The 15,002-nt window shown below is 35.8% G+C and overlaps 1 protein-coding gene and 1 long non-coding RNA gene across 4 annotated transcripts; both read right to left on the reverse strand.

Moving 5' to 3' along the window:
• Positions 1–225: 225 nt before the first annotated feature.
• LOC148599152 (vitelline envelope sperm lysin receptor-like) lies at positions 226–7,845 on the reverse strand. The gene is made up of 7 exons (XM_088558973.1): positions 7,713–7,845; positions 6,507–6,664; positions 4,683–4,831; positions 2,416–2,497; positions 1,857–2,014; positions 1,584–1,623; positions 226–622 (listed from the first exon to the last, which is right to left on the reverse strand). The coding sequence occupies exons 3-7, from the start codon at positions 4,819–4,821 to the stop codon at positions 580–582; spliced, it is 462 nt and encodes a 153-aa protein (XP_088415099.1). The 5' UTR covers positions 4,822–4,831; positions 6,507–6,664; positions 7,713–7,845; the 3' UTR covers positions 226–579.
• LOC148599153 (uncharacterized) lies at positions 7,769–12,361 on the reverse strand. 3 transcript variants are annotated; one of them, XR_015918089.1, is made up of 4 exons: positions 12,145–12,361; positions 9,197–9,238; positions 8,254–8,293; positions 7,769–7,917 (listed from the first exon to the last, which is right to left on the reverse strand). It is a non-coding gene; the product is annotated as an uncharacterized LOC148599153 (long non-coding RNA). The 3 variants fall into 3 exon arrangements; XR_015918090.1 differs by lacking the exon at positions 12,145–12,361 and adding an exon at positions 11,651–12,136; XR_015918088.1 differs by lacking the exon at positions 12,145–12,361 and having other exon boundaries at positions 9,197–12,133.
• Positions 12,362–15,002: the final 2,641 nt, after the last annotated feature.

Below are 15,002 nucleotides of genomic sequence, written 5' to 3' on the forward strand. Positions count from 1 at the left end.
TTTGTAATACTGTGTTGAGAAGCACTCTGCAAATGTTCAAATATATTATGTGTTCACATATTATTACAAATCAAAAATAATATCAATCATTTGTATGTAATTATATGCTCAGCCAAAGGGTCCTTTAATTGGAACAAACGTCTTTCTTTCTTCTATTCAATAAGGATTTTTGATGAGTGATGTGCTACATTTTGACCCCTAAAGACTATAAAAAAAGATAGAAATGTGTTTTTTTGATATTTATTAACACTCCAAACAAAGAAAATTGACAAGACACAATAGCAATGGATAAAAAGTTAATTAACCCTTGACACCACAGGTGACGCAACAGAACATTCAAGGCACATTTGATGTATAAACCAGTTCAGTCTTACAGTTTCTTGTCAAAATTACGCAGACGGGTCACGACGCCTTTTTTCCTGGCTTCTTCTCTGTTCCACTTTAACGACGGCGACAACAGCTGACAAAATAGCAAAAAGAGCTACGGACCCCACTCCGAGAATCTTCACTTCTGAAACTTTCAGTTGGTTTTCTACTTTCACTCCACGGATTTCTTGCTTTGCTTCTTCGGTTTTGTCTTCAATAACGTACTTCATTGGTGAACGGATAAGTATTCTGTCCTCTGGAAAAATAACACATACACGTGTAATATTTAATGTTGGATTTTTATCTCGACATCTTTATACAAAATGTAAATATCACACAGGAGTTGGTACATTAACATTGAATTTTGACTAAATTATAAAGTTATATACTCTGAAATATTTTTGTCTAAGGAGTTATCGTTCTTGGTCTGATGAATATAAATGGGAGATGAATATGGTTTTCTCCTAACGGCAGATCTTTATACAAAAAAGGACTAACATTACATAAAAATATGGTGCATGTAGACAGAATCAAAGTTTACTTTACTTTACGATATCGAATTAAAAAAATGTTGGCAGAGGACTTGACAATGAACTATTGTAAAACCTATAAGAGACCTAGGTATCCCAGATATACAAGGGAGACGATAAAGGCTTTTCTTAACACATATATTTATAGAAACCTAGCTGTGTCCCAGATATATAAGGGAGACGATAAAGGCTTTCTATAACACACATATTTATAGAAACCTAGCTGTGTCCCAGATATATAAGGGAGACGATAAAGGCTTTCTATAACACACATATTTATAGAAACCTAGCTGTATCCCAGATATATAAGGGAGACGATAAAGGCTTTCCTTAACACACATATTTATAGAAACCTAGCTGTGTCCCAGATATATATGGGAGACGATAAAGGCTTTCCTCAACACACATTTTTATAGAAACCTAGCTGTGCCCCAGATATATAAGGGAGACTATAAACGATTTCCTTAACACACATATTTACAGAAACCTAGCTGTGTCCCAGATATATAAGGGAGACGATAAAGGCTTTCCATAATACACATATTTATAGAAACCTAGCTGTATCCCAGATATATAAGGGAGACGATAAAGGCTTTCTATAACACACATATTTATCATTTATTACATGTACAGTTTATGCTTGTACCTTTCCTTCTTATTTAAAAATATTATTGGTAATAAACAGACCTGAGTCGATCGAACGTTTCCCTCGGAGACCACAAGAAGACTGAAATGAAACAAAAATATAAACTTAAATTTTTGGATTGAATACTAAGCTTACTTCAGTCGCTTTTTTGTTACAACATAAATGTCACAACCAAAGATACTGATGTACACTGTATATGTCATGACTCAAATTGGAATCAAAAGTTGTTTGTATGACAAGACAACTTTAACGAGTTCAAATACCTACAGAAAGTATATATTAGCTGCATGTAAAAGTTAAAAGTATTAACTCACATGGCTCTGAACACATTGTTACTTCACAGGTGAAGGAAATTTGGTGAATGTTGCCAGTAAATGCCCTTAACTGGAAAGCTCTAAACATCGGGCTCTTGACCGTCAGACCATCAGTGGTGAATCCTTCAGATCTGCTAAAGATATCTCCATCCCCACATCTACAAATAAAAACATTCCATGGATTCATTTTCATACCAACCTCATGTAACAACTGTTTTCAGGAGGTTTTGGAATCATTGGAAACGTTGATAGAACAACTAACGACATCAATCATAACTTAACTATGTTTCATGCTCCTTTTTAAGTATAAGGAAAATTATTCTAAGAGGCAAACCAAAACAGACGAAAGATGTCAGCTGCATGGATCTTCAATGAACGACGTAGAATTCCTCACATCACAGTACAAGCTGCAGCTGGCCTCACAACATTAAACACGAACAGCAAAACAGTTGCCCCCACATGCATATCTGGTCTAGTTGACTTTTCCAATTTCATTTCAACCAAATTTACTTTTTTCTATTCTTAAAACGTTTCGAGAACATGCAATGTATCATCTTACCCAGCTACCAGTACATCATATCTGTTGTCTCCAGTTGATGTCTCGGCAAAGCAATTATGTGGAATAACTCCTGACCCGCTGCCTAAAAAAATAACAATCATACATGTTGAAAATTTCGATATTCTGTACACGTGTTTCAAGGAGTAACCTCTTATCAGCAGCATTATAATCAAATGTATAGGAAGATCTTAATCCAAAAAAATATTGTATACAAGTACTAAAAGCAAAAACTATCGAAATAGGAAGCCAAATCCATCAATGAGAGGTTCTACCATGCGCAATACAAGGAATCAAGCCTTCGTCTTGAGGTATTTTGAAATTTGTAATACTGCGAACTTTAATAAATTTTGACAAATACATGTACAATTTATAATAAAATAAATATTATCTCTTTTTTATTGCAGATCCAATTCTATAGTACATAGGAACTCTGAGAAATATTTTCAAAGTTTTCTCAATAAACAATAAACTTTTCTATTATTTTCTTTTACTTCATATATATTATTACTATTTTTGTGTGCCTACATAAGTAAGTATTGTAAAGGCTGTTAGAATATTCAGGTGATTAACTACAACTTATCTACATGTAAGTTGGGTAAATGAAACAAAATCGTTCAAAAATCAGTTTACAAGTAGATGCAGATCTAACACTAATAGGAACACCAATGTACCACACAAGGAACTGTTACACCAATGTACCAACCTAGGAACACCAATGTACCACACAAGGAACGGTTACACCAATGTACCAACCTAGGAACACCAATGTACCAATTGTTAATGAAATCAAACTAGGAATTCTCATATATTACAATTAATCGTTTCCTCACAACTTGTGGCTTTAAAATCTTAAAATCACTTGTAAGTTTTAAATGTATCTACATGATTGTACAAATGAAGTTCCTCCAAACTAATCCAGTTGTAAATTACTGGGGCGGATCCACACACTTTGGAAAGGAGGGGTGCCAGCAAGGATTCCTCAAAAAGGGGGTAGGACTTTATCCTTTTTTGTTATTTTCACGCATGAAAGTAAGAAATGTTTAAATAAAAAAGAGGGATGCAAACACCCTGCACCCCCTGGATCCGCCACTGAATAAACCCTTGCTTCCATTTTGAACTAGAACACGCTACATCTAGTTTGCAAGCTTCCAAAAATGTCTCATTATCAGGCTGAGTACATGTAATAAAGAGAACCAAGATTATAGTGGAAATAAAATAACGTATTCCAGTGACAGAGGTCAAACAGGAAAAACAGGCACACACAACAAAAACATAATAAATAAAATACATAATTATTCAAAGCAAAAAAAAAAACTGAAGAGCAACCCGTACTACATTAAAAAAACTGGGATTATGAACCAGGTGCACCGGTAGGGTAAGAATCCTGCTTTTCTAGAAACATCCGCCGAGTTGCTTATGAAGTCAAGTTCAGGGTAGACAAACGATGAAAGGTAAACTACATGTATGACACGTTGAACAAATCAGTTTGCATGGTGCAAATGGCTACACCTTACCGATACACATGTACAGGTGCAGATTGATACACCGTAACGATACATACATGTACAATGTCCAGCATTATTATCGTACTAAATTAATCATTGAACCAATTTTTTAGGAAGAGTAACAATGGTTCCTATTATATATTAAACGTAATAGCAATAATGACCCCCCCCCCTAATCCTTGTTGAATGACGATAATAAAGGAAGACATTCTGCCCCGTGCAGGTCCGGGTGTCAAAAGAATAGGTCTGCAGCAGCGCTAAGCTTGTAAAAGGCGACTAAATAATGCTCAGAAACCTAGCCGGGGGCTAGGCGTTCTGCCCACAGAGCAACTAGGATGTGTGCCCCAGGTGGTGGAATGGGGTATCCCTGGCGTGTTACATGGTGGGGTTGTCAGGCTATAATACGGAAAACCTGACCGCAAGCCATAGTGGTGCACCGTGTTGGGAAAGATGCCACATTCCTCGCACGTTAAAGAACCCTGCTGTGGTATTCGATAAGAATAGGAACCTTTGCGCTCCGACACAGGAGGCTAAATTGCCCGACCCTACCCATCCCTCCCTTTTATCTTGTGACAATCAAAATTTGTCAACCCTTTTTTCCTTGTGTCCCATCCCTTTTTTTCATTTCATTATCATCATTTCATGTTCATTTTATCATCCATTTCATGTTCATCGCCTGAATATAGCTGAAATATTACTGCTCGGGCGTTAAACCCCAACAATCAATCAATCAATTAACCAATCATTGAACTTCATCCTTACCAACAGAACTAACTTCAATAAACATTTTCTTCCCCTGTGGAATTTTAAGGTCGGTTATTTCCTGTCCGAGAACATCCAACAGCTTCACTGTTATGGCACCTGTATAAGCTGAACCAAGATTGTTGGTGAGAACTTTCATAGGAGCAAGTCTATAATAAAAATGTAGAAAGAAAATATATGACACCTAATTTCATTTTAAAAAAATCAGATTTGGAATTGTATCCAAAGCCGAAGATCGATCTAAATTGATACAAGTATTTATTAACCAACTTACTACAATACGTATCGAAATGCCCATCCCTTAGGAACCGAAAATTTCGACAACTGGTCTTTACGAACCGATAATTCACACAATCGGTCATAAAGAAATCACAGCCATGCATTACAAATTTACGATTTTTTTGGGGGATGGATTATTGGAAAAGACAACAAAACCTTCACGATCACTTTTAATATATATTTGATTCATCGAGATATGAACTTATTTTAACTTAAGGTGAAATCATGTGTATTAACAATGGACTCTGACTACATGTGTATGTCCTGAAATAAAGTTTGTAAATAATAGTATCAATGCATCGCCTTAACAATATTGATCCTGTAATATGTCCTTAGTATTAATAATGGCCTCGGATGACTGTAAAGGCCATTTTTAATAACTCAGGCATGTTACAGGACCAATATGGAAAAGGCCAAACATTGACACTAAAATGATAAATTATAACGGAAATACAAATGTATGTAGACCACTTGGCCACAAAACAATCAAACGTACACAGATTAACTTCTCGTACAGAAGGCACCAATCATTTTAGTAACGAGGGAAAACGGGTGCCGCTTGGGTTTAAAATAAATCTTAATTTTAGTAGAAAAAAAAACAGTTTACTCTACAATCTACACAGAATTAAAATAGGATTTATTATTGCCAAGATTATTGTACAATGAAGATTTACAAATTCGTATTGACTCGTAAAAAGCTATTTTGCACTCAACGGACCACCTCAGGAGAAGAAAGTGATCCGTGTTACTTGTATAAACGGACCACCTCAGGAGAAGAAAATCATCCGTGTTACATGTATAAACGGACCACCCTCAGGAGAAGAAAGTGGTCCCTGTTACATGAATAAACGGACCACCTCAGGAGAAGGAAGTGATCCCTGTTTCATGTATAAACGGACCACCTTAGGAGAAGAAAGTGATCCCTGTTACATGTATAAACGGACCACCTCAGGAGAAGAGAGTGATCCCTGTTACATGTATAAACGGACCACCACAGGAGAAGAGAGTGATCCGTGTTACATGTATAAACGGATCATCTCAGGTGAAGGAAGTGATCCCTGTTACATGTATAAACGGACCACCACAGGAGAAGAGAGTGATCCGTGTTACATGTATAAACGGATCATCTCAGGTGAAGGAAGTGATCCCTGTTACATGTATAAACGGACCATCTCAGGAGAAGGAAGTGATCCCTGTTTCATGTATAAACGGACCACCTCAGGAGAAGGAAGTGATCCGTGTTACATGTATAAACGGGCCACCTCAGGAGAAGAAAGTGATCCCTGTTACATGTGTAAACGGACCACCTCAGGAGAATGAAGTGATCCGTGTTACATGTATAAACGGGCCACCTCAGGAGAAGAAAGTGATCCCTGTTACATGTATAAACGGACCACCTCAGGAGAAGAAAGTGATCCGTGTTACAAGTATATGACTATGGTGCTAATGCATTGACAATTTCTTTCTAAACATTAGTGCCAGTGTTGAAATTCTCCAACGTACATATTATTCATGTATATTGTATATATGTAAAATGGTACTTACGTATTGTCAATTTCTTTTAAATTACTGGTGCTAGTGTTGAAATCGCCCAAGGTACATGTAAGAGCGTAAGTTTGGTACTCATCCACCAAACTGTCATTATACAATCCCCAAGCTACGGCAATTTCGACAGCGTACAGTGTAGAGTTGTCATTTTGTTGCTGAAATGAAGATAAAAACTCAGTTAAAAGTTGTTAATTACTAGTATCCATGATGCATGTAAAACAGCGCTATCTAGCCTGGTTTAGCTCCGTGCGGGTCCGGGTGTCAACAGAGTAGGTCCACAGCAGCACTAAGCCTGTGCTACATGTAAAAGGCGACTTAACATATTTTTAAATATTGCTCAGAAACATTACCGGGGGGTTGTGCGCTCAGCCCAAAGAGTAACAAGGTTGTGTGCCCCAGTTTGTGGAAAGGGATGTCCCAGTCATGTTACATGCTTGGGTCGTCAAGCCATAATACGGAACACCTTATCGTAAATCATAGTGGTGCAACGTATTGTGAAAGATGCCATGCTCCTCGCACGTTCAAGAACCCTACTGTTGTATTATATTGGAGTAGGAACCTTTGGGCTCCGCCACAGGAGGCTAAATTGCCCAAACCTACCCACCTCTCCCTATTTCCAGTGGCAATCAAAACTTGTCGATCCCATTATCCTTTTGTCCCACCCCATTTTTCATTTCATTATCATTTCACGTTCATTGCCTGAATATAGCTAAAATATTGCTGCTTGGGCGTAAAATCCTAACAATCTATCAGTCAATCAATCTAGCCTGGATTCATTTAACTCTTGATGCAATGGCCATTTATAAGCTATGGTACTATGTTGCACACTCGCCTTAGGATTGATTAGCTTGAAACCTAAGTAGATTTAGAACGTAAACACTACATGTATCTACATGTATATGTATACACTGTCTGCACTCTATTGCATACATGTAGTATATTTGTACGTAAAGATACACATTCATTTTTTCAATGATTTACTTCGATATTTTAAAAACTATATCGTGTGTAAAAAGAAGAGAAGCGTATCGCACATCCTTTTTATCGGAACATGCATTACATTAATTTGCTAATGTACATCCGATAAGAACGGTTATTATAGAAGTTCCAACTTAAGGTCATTTCTTCATTTTTCATTATCATAACACGTTTCAAGCGCCATGAAACATGACTGCAGTGGCCATCTACAAATTTACAACTTACATTAAATATGCAATCCCCTGCAGTATAACCAGGGTCGCTTGTACTGTAGGCTATTTTCAAGGTCGACTCGTATGAGGTTTCGTTGATGGAATTAAGCTTGACCTCAGTTGCTCCATCACAGGTAACACGTGGGGATCAGACTTGATAGTTACACTAGCTGATTTTGTTACTGAACCTGCGTTGTATGTTCGGCAGTCCTGTTCAACTGAAATTTAGAAAACTAATGCTATTGATTTAAAAATGTATCGATATACCCAGCACAGCACATTTTATCATGATAGCTCAATATTACATCATACATATATCAGATTTAAAGTAAATCCAAATAACTAAGTCGATCTCTTAGAAACTATCTCCCTAATTAAAATGATAACTCCATATTTCCCAGTCAGGTGATCCATCGTCATCATGTATCATCAGAGAAATCTTTTGTTTTGGGTAAATAGTATAATCAAGGTTCGACAAAAGGAAATGGAAGTTTCATCACATGACTTTCACTATAAATGCATCTCTTGTTCAATTCGTCAATATACACTCTAACCTTTCAAGATATAGCCTTCTGGGACAGCGTGGGTCACAACCTGCAAAAAATACAAACTACAGACTGTCCGTCTTAAACGCATACTTTCAGTGTTTCATACATGTACCATTGCTTTACCAATATGCAAGTAACAAACTTCTTTTAGGGTATATGTAAAACGCAGGGGTTGGTGTTACAGGCTGTTCGCCTTTCCCTCAATAACCCACTGTACGGTAAATATAAAGTTCGTTGGTGTGTACAAATGTAAGGCTGTCTACAGGTTATTTCTTTTAGATATAAATTTAAGATGCATACATTATAATCCAAGTAAAATCCGTTATTAGCATTACATTCTTTTTTGCAAATTTTCAGATTCTATTTTTCAAAAAGTGACATTTTCACCTATAAAGATAACAAAATGAAGTCTTTTAAATAACGTTGAGCCTAATAAGAATGCTTTCAATGTATGTCTACTACGGTCGTATGTACTATAAACAAAGACTTGCATTTGCAAAATTTAAATAGAAAAATAAAAGGTTTATCTAACTGAAACGTGCTAAAGTATTTGATTTTTTTTATTGGCGTTTTTCTTCATGTATATAGCAGAGGTTTCCGGGCTTCTTAAAATAATCATATCTTTAAACTACAGTCAATATATTGTATTTCAATATGCGTTTGAAATGGAGGCTTAAAATGGTAGAAACCGGAAAATAAAAATAAATTATTACAATTTCCCGTGAAGTGCCTCTATACTTTCTAACGCAATACTTTGATTTTTATTAAACAAAATTTTAGATTTTAGCTTAATTCATACATTGTACGTACACTGGCGTGTAAAGCAAAGCACTGTAGATACTAAGTACGCAGAATGTAACATTGCTTACACGTACGTACGTTTTGAAGTGTAAATTGAATAAGCCGTTAAGAACTAGATGATACTAATAAAAGAATTTAAGTGGCTTACCAAGGCCAATCCTAGTATGAAAAGTCCTAACATTCTGGAAATCTACAAAGAAAACAGATGATTACATATTATTACTTAATTTTGAAAATAAATAAATAAATGAAGGCATGGATGCAAGTTTGTATTCTTACGAGGGTTTGCAGCCTCATAAAAATTATGTAATATCGGTTTTCCCAAAATTCATACCGTCGTCAGGCTGCATTTTGACGGGAACGGAATTTTTTGTGGATATTTCAGTTCACTGTATAAATGATTAAAAAATGAAGTTTTTTCTATACGTTTAAACATATTTATTTAGAAGAATAAAAAAAGAAGTACAAAGTATTTCAGAACATAACAAAACATATCTGAAAGGGATCGTCTCCACAAGTTTACCTTTAAGCTAGAAACCAAACAAGCATTCAAAGTAGAATGTATATAGGCGCCCAGGCAAAGACAAAAACAAAAACCTATGTTTCTGCTAACATGCTCTAAAAACTTGCAAATCAACAAACTTATGTGCAACTTACGTGGTTTAGTATTTGTCGGAGAAACGCAAGAACGATTAAATAAAAGAATGTGCGGTCATCGTTCGGGAATTAACACCACCAAATTCCCGACAGTTTATCAACACTTTAATCAACAAGATCATTCAATCCTCTCCATGAAAGTTCGTATTTTAGAAAAAAATTACCATCCCACGAACAGTCCCGTTCTAAGTAAAAACTATCGTAGGGAAAAAGTGGAGTACTGGATAGGCATACTAGGTACTGCAATACCTTACGGATGCAATGACAACATCAAAAGTATAGGAAACCTTTCAAGCCAATATAACAATAGCATAAATGTGATGAATTTATTTGACAAAAATCCAAGACGGGAAAGGAGTCATGACCATCGCCACTATACGTCACCTATGTTACATGATGTCTCCATAAATGGTCTCCTTCCTTTCATACAAACACGTCTTGGACTTCATCACATTAGAACTAAACTTTATGCTATACCTATCACTCCACTACACTCCCTTTACAAAATACGTCTTGACACTCCTGTTTCTGACCCCACCTCATCATTATACAGACTTGTTTCCATCATTTTGAATATTGGTTTCCACAGATCCTTTAAACCAGTTTGTGTGAAAAGTCAAGATGAAGAAAAACGATCATTTCTTCCACTACCGTTTGTCAACAAAGGTATAGATGCAATTAATTTGGCTAACATCCTCCATCACAAAAAAGTTACCAACAAATTTCCCAAATATTTCAAGGACAAATCCATACCAAATATTTCATATTCCTATACTTCACCCATTGCATCCAAAATTTTCAATCATAAAAGGCTATTGCAGAACCTCGAAATTGAGGACTTTAAGGCTAAACCACTTGACTGTTCTTGCAAAACCTCTCCATTCAAATATTGTCCTTCTGGTCACGTCGTTACGGGAGATTTAACCATTATCGAAACGAATCTTATGAGGCTGACTTTATAGCTGATCAGAAAGAAAGAATATCGTTTGGCTAGATCCTTCAATCTCAGCTTCCGCTATATAGATGACGTATTATCTTAAACAATCCTAATTTCGGGGATTTGATACATCGCATCTACCCAAAAGAACTTGAGATAAAGGATACTACAGACACTGTAAAGTCAGCCTCATATCTTGACCTACACTTACAAATCGATGGTAAAGGAAAACTATTGACCAACCTTTACGACAAAGGTGATGACTTTTCATTCAGAATTGTCAACTTTCCTTTTATCTGTGGAAACATCCCTTCGGCACCTGCGTATGGAGTGTTCATATCACAACTCATACGTTATGCCAGAGCTTGCCGAAACTACGCAGACCTTTCGTATCGCGCTAGAACTCTAACAAATAGGCTTCTGGATTGTTATGGTGTATCCATAACTCGGCGGGTGTTTCTAGAAAAGCAGAGGACGCTTACCCTACCGGTGCACCTGGTCCATGCTCCCAGTTTTTAGTGGAGTCAGAGTTGCTCATTCACTTTTGTTACTTTGTATGTATGATTTTAGTTACTTTATGTTCTTTGTCGTGTATGTCTGTTTTCCGTGTCTGGTCTTTGTACCTGGTTTACAATCTTTTGATTACCGCTATAACCTTGGTTCCCTTGATTACTCTTTAAAAAAATGCATGAAAACGTTGGAAACGTAATTTTGAAAAAAAAAATATAAGTCAAATCTTATTCTCTATATACATGTATAATTGAATGACATAATGTACATGTATATAATATGTTAAATTTAGCTGACCTCGCATGAACTGAGTATAATACTATTTAATATGTAAAGAATCAGATTAAAATAGATAAATATTTATGGTAGCGTGGATACTGTATTTTTCACAATATTTTAATTACATGTGTTTATTGAAAGGTTACGGCCAGCGCATGGTATTTTAGTTTTAGGACACACATTTCTGTATACTTGCTATTTACTGTTAATTATACTCACGATACTCTCCAGTGGTTAGAATTTACTGTTAATTATACTCACGATACTCTCCAGTGCTTAGAATTATTTATTATTTAGTTTTATTTTGATAGATTGGTGTTAGGGTTAGGGTTAGGGTTGAATCCATTATAATACTCATTAATTGGTTGATAATACTGCGGATATACACTAGAGTTCAAACTTTATGTTTAAAATGTTAAGTTACACTGTCGGGTGAACGCGAATAATACAAATTAAACAAGAATCCGAAGATATACTCAGTTTAATTGTTAATGTTATAAACATAACGTATAATGGGAACTGTCTACGTCTACATGTATATCTTTTGTAATATTCTATTTTCGGTGTCAACCTTGTTTTTCAACCTTGTGATATTCGACCTAGATTAAACTGTGTTCAAAAACGGTGTCGATAAAATTGTCAGGGCTTTAGCAACACATTGAAATGCATTTTTTTTTTAATTTTTTGCAATTTCTTTTTAAGGAAAATCTTACCTTGTAGTCCGACTGGGTCCTATACCTCCAAGTGCGAGTAACCTGTCGACCCGAACTCTTTTATATACCACGGTCTCAGTTGTAAGTGCTGGGCACGAACAAGGCGGGAAAACACCGCTGTCAATGTGTAGAGCAAATGGGAAAAACACACGTTCTTTGAATAAAGGTCAAAATGCATGGTAAACTGAATTCCATTTTGGACGTTGTTACATTGTAAGTGCAGAAGGGTCACTTGAGTTTTTTTACCTTTAAAATAAACAAGGAGAGATGCGTTTGAATTACTTTTGTCTGTCTGTGCGATTTGTTGCTGGACAATTAATAAAGGAATGACTTAAAAGGAAAACGAATACATTAATATATGTGCCTCCAGAATTCATCAACAACATTTTTTCAAGAGTTTAAAGGGGCAACTGTTTCGCTGTACCTGAGTATAATGCTGTTCTGGGGCCAGCTGCAGCCTGCCCTGTGACGTGAGGGTTGAAGACCAATGAGTGGCCTTGAGCTGATATCTCGGGTGAGCTTTGGTCTTGTTGACTTATTCACCATACCAATTGTCATTATATTATGTGGAAACCGGATATTAGACAGGACAGGCCACAGCATGGACTTGAAATACTTATAGGAGCTGTTTAAACTGGGCGTATTTTACAGACGAAGCAAGGACAGCAGAGAGATCTGACAAAGACTAAACCGCTTAGAAAACAGCCTTATCTCCTTTTCTTCGCTTGATGACAACACAGATTTTTGAACATGGAGAAAACGAAGGTTTTCATTTCAAAATTGGACTATATAGAGAGATGTTACACCCAAGAAAAATGTAAAAACACTTACCCCTTCCGATAAATATCCACATACATAGATTTCCTAGGTGTTGAGACACTAATAGGTTTGACAAAGGACCCCTTTTAATTTTCTGCATACAAAAAAAATGCCCCCGTTTTGTAATGTACGATGAGCATCTAGAGAGTTATTATAAGTTCGTGTGGATGGAACTAAAAGAAAATAAACGATATTTTTATGTTTTCCAATCTTCTCCTGCAAGTTTCTTCAGTTTTTCATCAGCATAATTTTATTTTCGCTACTTCTGACGCGACTTTTCCCAAACATTTCTTTAAATGTTAGTGTAAGTCCGGTTTTATGAAGAATCTCTAATATTTTTCCTCTACTGAAATTTTGACCAATCAGGGTCTAGTTTATTAAAACATCTCAAACTGAGATTTCCTCAAATACCCTCCTTAATTCAAATTTCGACCAGTCAGATCGCTTGGAATTGAAGATTTGAAGAAAAACACAGCACTTGATGAAATTCTTAACTTGACATTTTTTTATGATAAAAAAAAGAATCTCAAAATGAGGTTTACTCGAATTTCGACAAACTAAATCACTTGAAATGGTATATTTGAGGAAAAAATCAAAGATATGAAGAAAATCTAAAATTGAGATTTTTTTATTATATAGTCACCTCTGTTGTTCAATGCTAATGAAAAGTAGCACGGCGCGGTCAATTGGTTGTACCAACGAGAATAACGATCCTTTAATGGCATTAATCTAATAAGTAACGGAATCTGCAATCTCAGCAAAATGTCATTCGTTTCACAGTTAGAGGTTGTTGAACGGAATAATTAGATCAGTAATGTAATTTGATGGTGATAATGCAATAAAGGATATTGTCGTCAGATTCCTTTATACGTGTGCTGGAATGCGTGTACAGCAATTTTGTTTTGTTGCAAAACATAATTGGTCTACATGTACTCCATGGCCCGTGGCTGTCCACTCAAACCCGTTGCATGTACTGTACACATTATAGTCCACTTTAATCGTTTTCATTCCGACTGATTTTGTGTGTGTGTTATTTTTTTTATATTATTTACAAAATATTAACACGATCAGCTTGAATCATTCTGACGAACTTAATCTTTGAATTTAGGCTCGGGTTTCTCTTTTTAAATACTAGATAATTCTACAAAAGTAACATGACATACGTGTAATAGTTCTAAGGTATTCCTCACATAGTTAGCAATTAATAAGTTCATAAATCGCAGCGAGATAGAAATACACAATAAATACACTACTCCAAAAATAATCAATAATATGTTTAAGTAAATATCTTGGAAATGAGTTTCTTTGACCCTGAACTGAGGCGTGAAACAGAAAACCCTTAATAATCTGTATATTATTACAGATGAACTGTCAGAATCCAAAGGAAGGCACCGGGAATGTTAAGATTGGAAACATATTGTTTACAGGATCTCGATTTCTTACAAACACTCCACATCTCCCCAAAGAAAAAAAAGCAATAGCAATCCTTGCCTCACTTCGCTCGCCCGTTAATTCAATTTAGTAAAAACCTACATGGAACTTGACAATCTCGATCCATCCATCACTGGGTATACTATTCTGTTGATCAGTAGATTTGTCTCATTCATTTGTTTTACGATTACAATGAAATGTATTGTAGTACCACATGTATATACAATGTACATCTGAACCATTCATTAAATTTTGTTTTTGCATAAAAAAGACGTACAGAATGTGTCCAGACGTTCAAAAAGTTCAAAGGGGGGTAACTCCCACAAAACTCAGCGGATCGTAAATTCCTAATAATTTGTACAGTTGCATTTTCGTTCATATCATTTCCTACAATATATATGTAACTACATACACAATTTCATGAAATTTGTTGCAGTAATTTCCGAGGAGATGCACTTTAAATAGGTGACAGACCGACAGATACATGTAAACTGGGCAAACAAGTTCGGAAAAGGGGAGATATAAGTACAGATTAACAGATGGTAGGTTATATGTTTTACATGGAAACACGAAAATATGCTAAACAGAAATTAGACATTCTAAAACAG

This window comes from Perna viridis, chromosome 13 (assembly GCF_037379345.1).
Source record: "Perna viridis isolate PV_CMFRI_1.1 ecotype Kerala chromosome 13, ASM3737934v1, whole genome shotgun sequence".
In the NCBI taxonomy this organism is placed as follows: domain Eukaryota; kingdom Metazoa; phylum Mollusca; class Bivalvia; order Mytilida; family Mytilidae; genus Perna; species Perna viridis.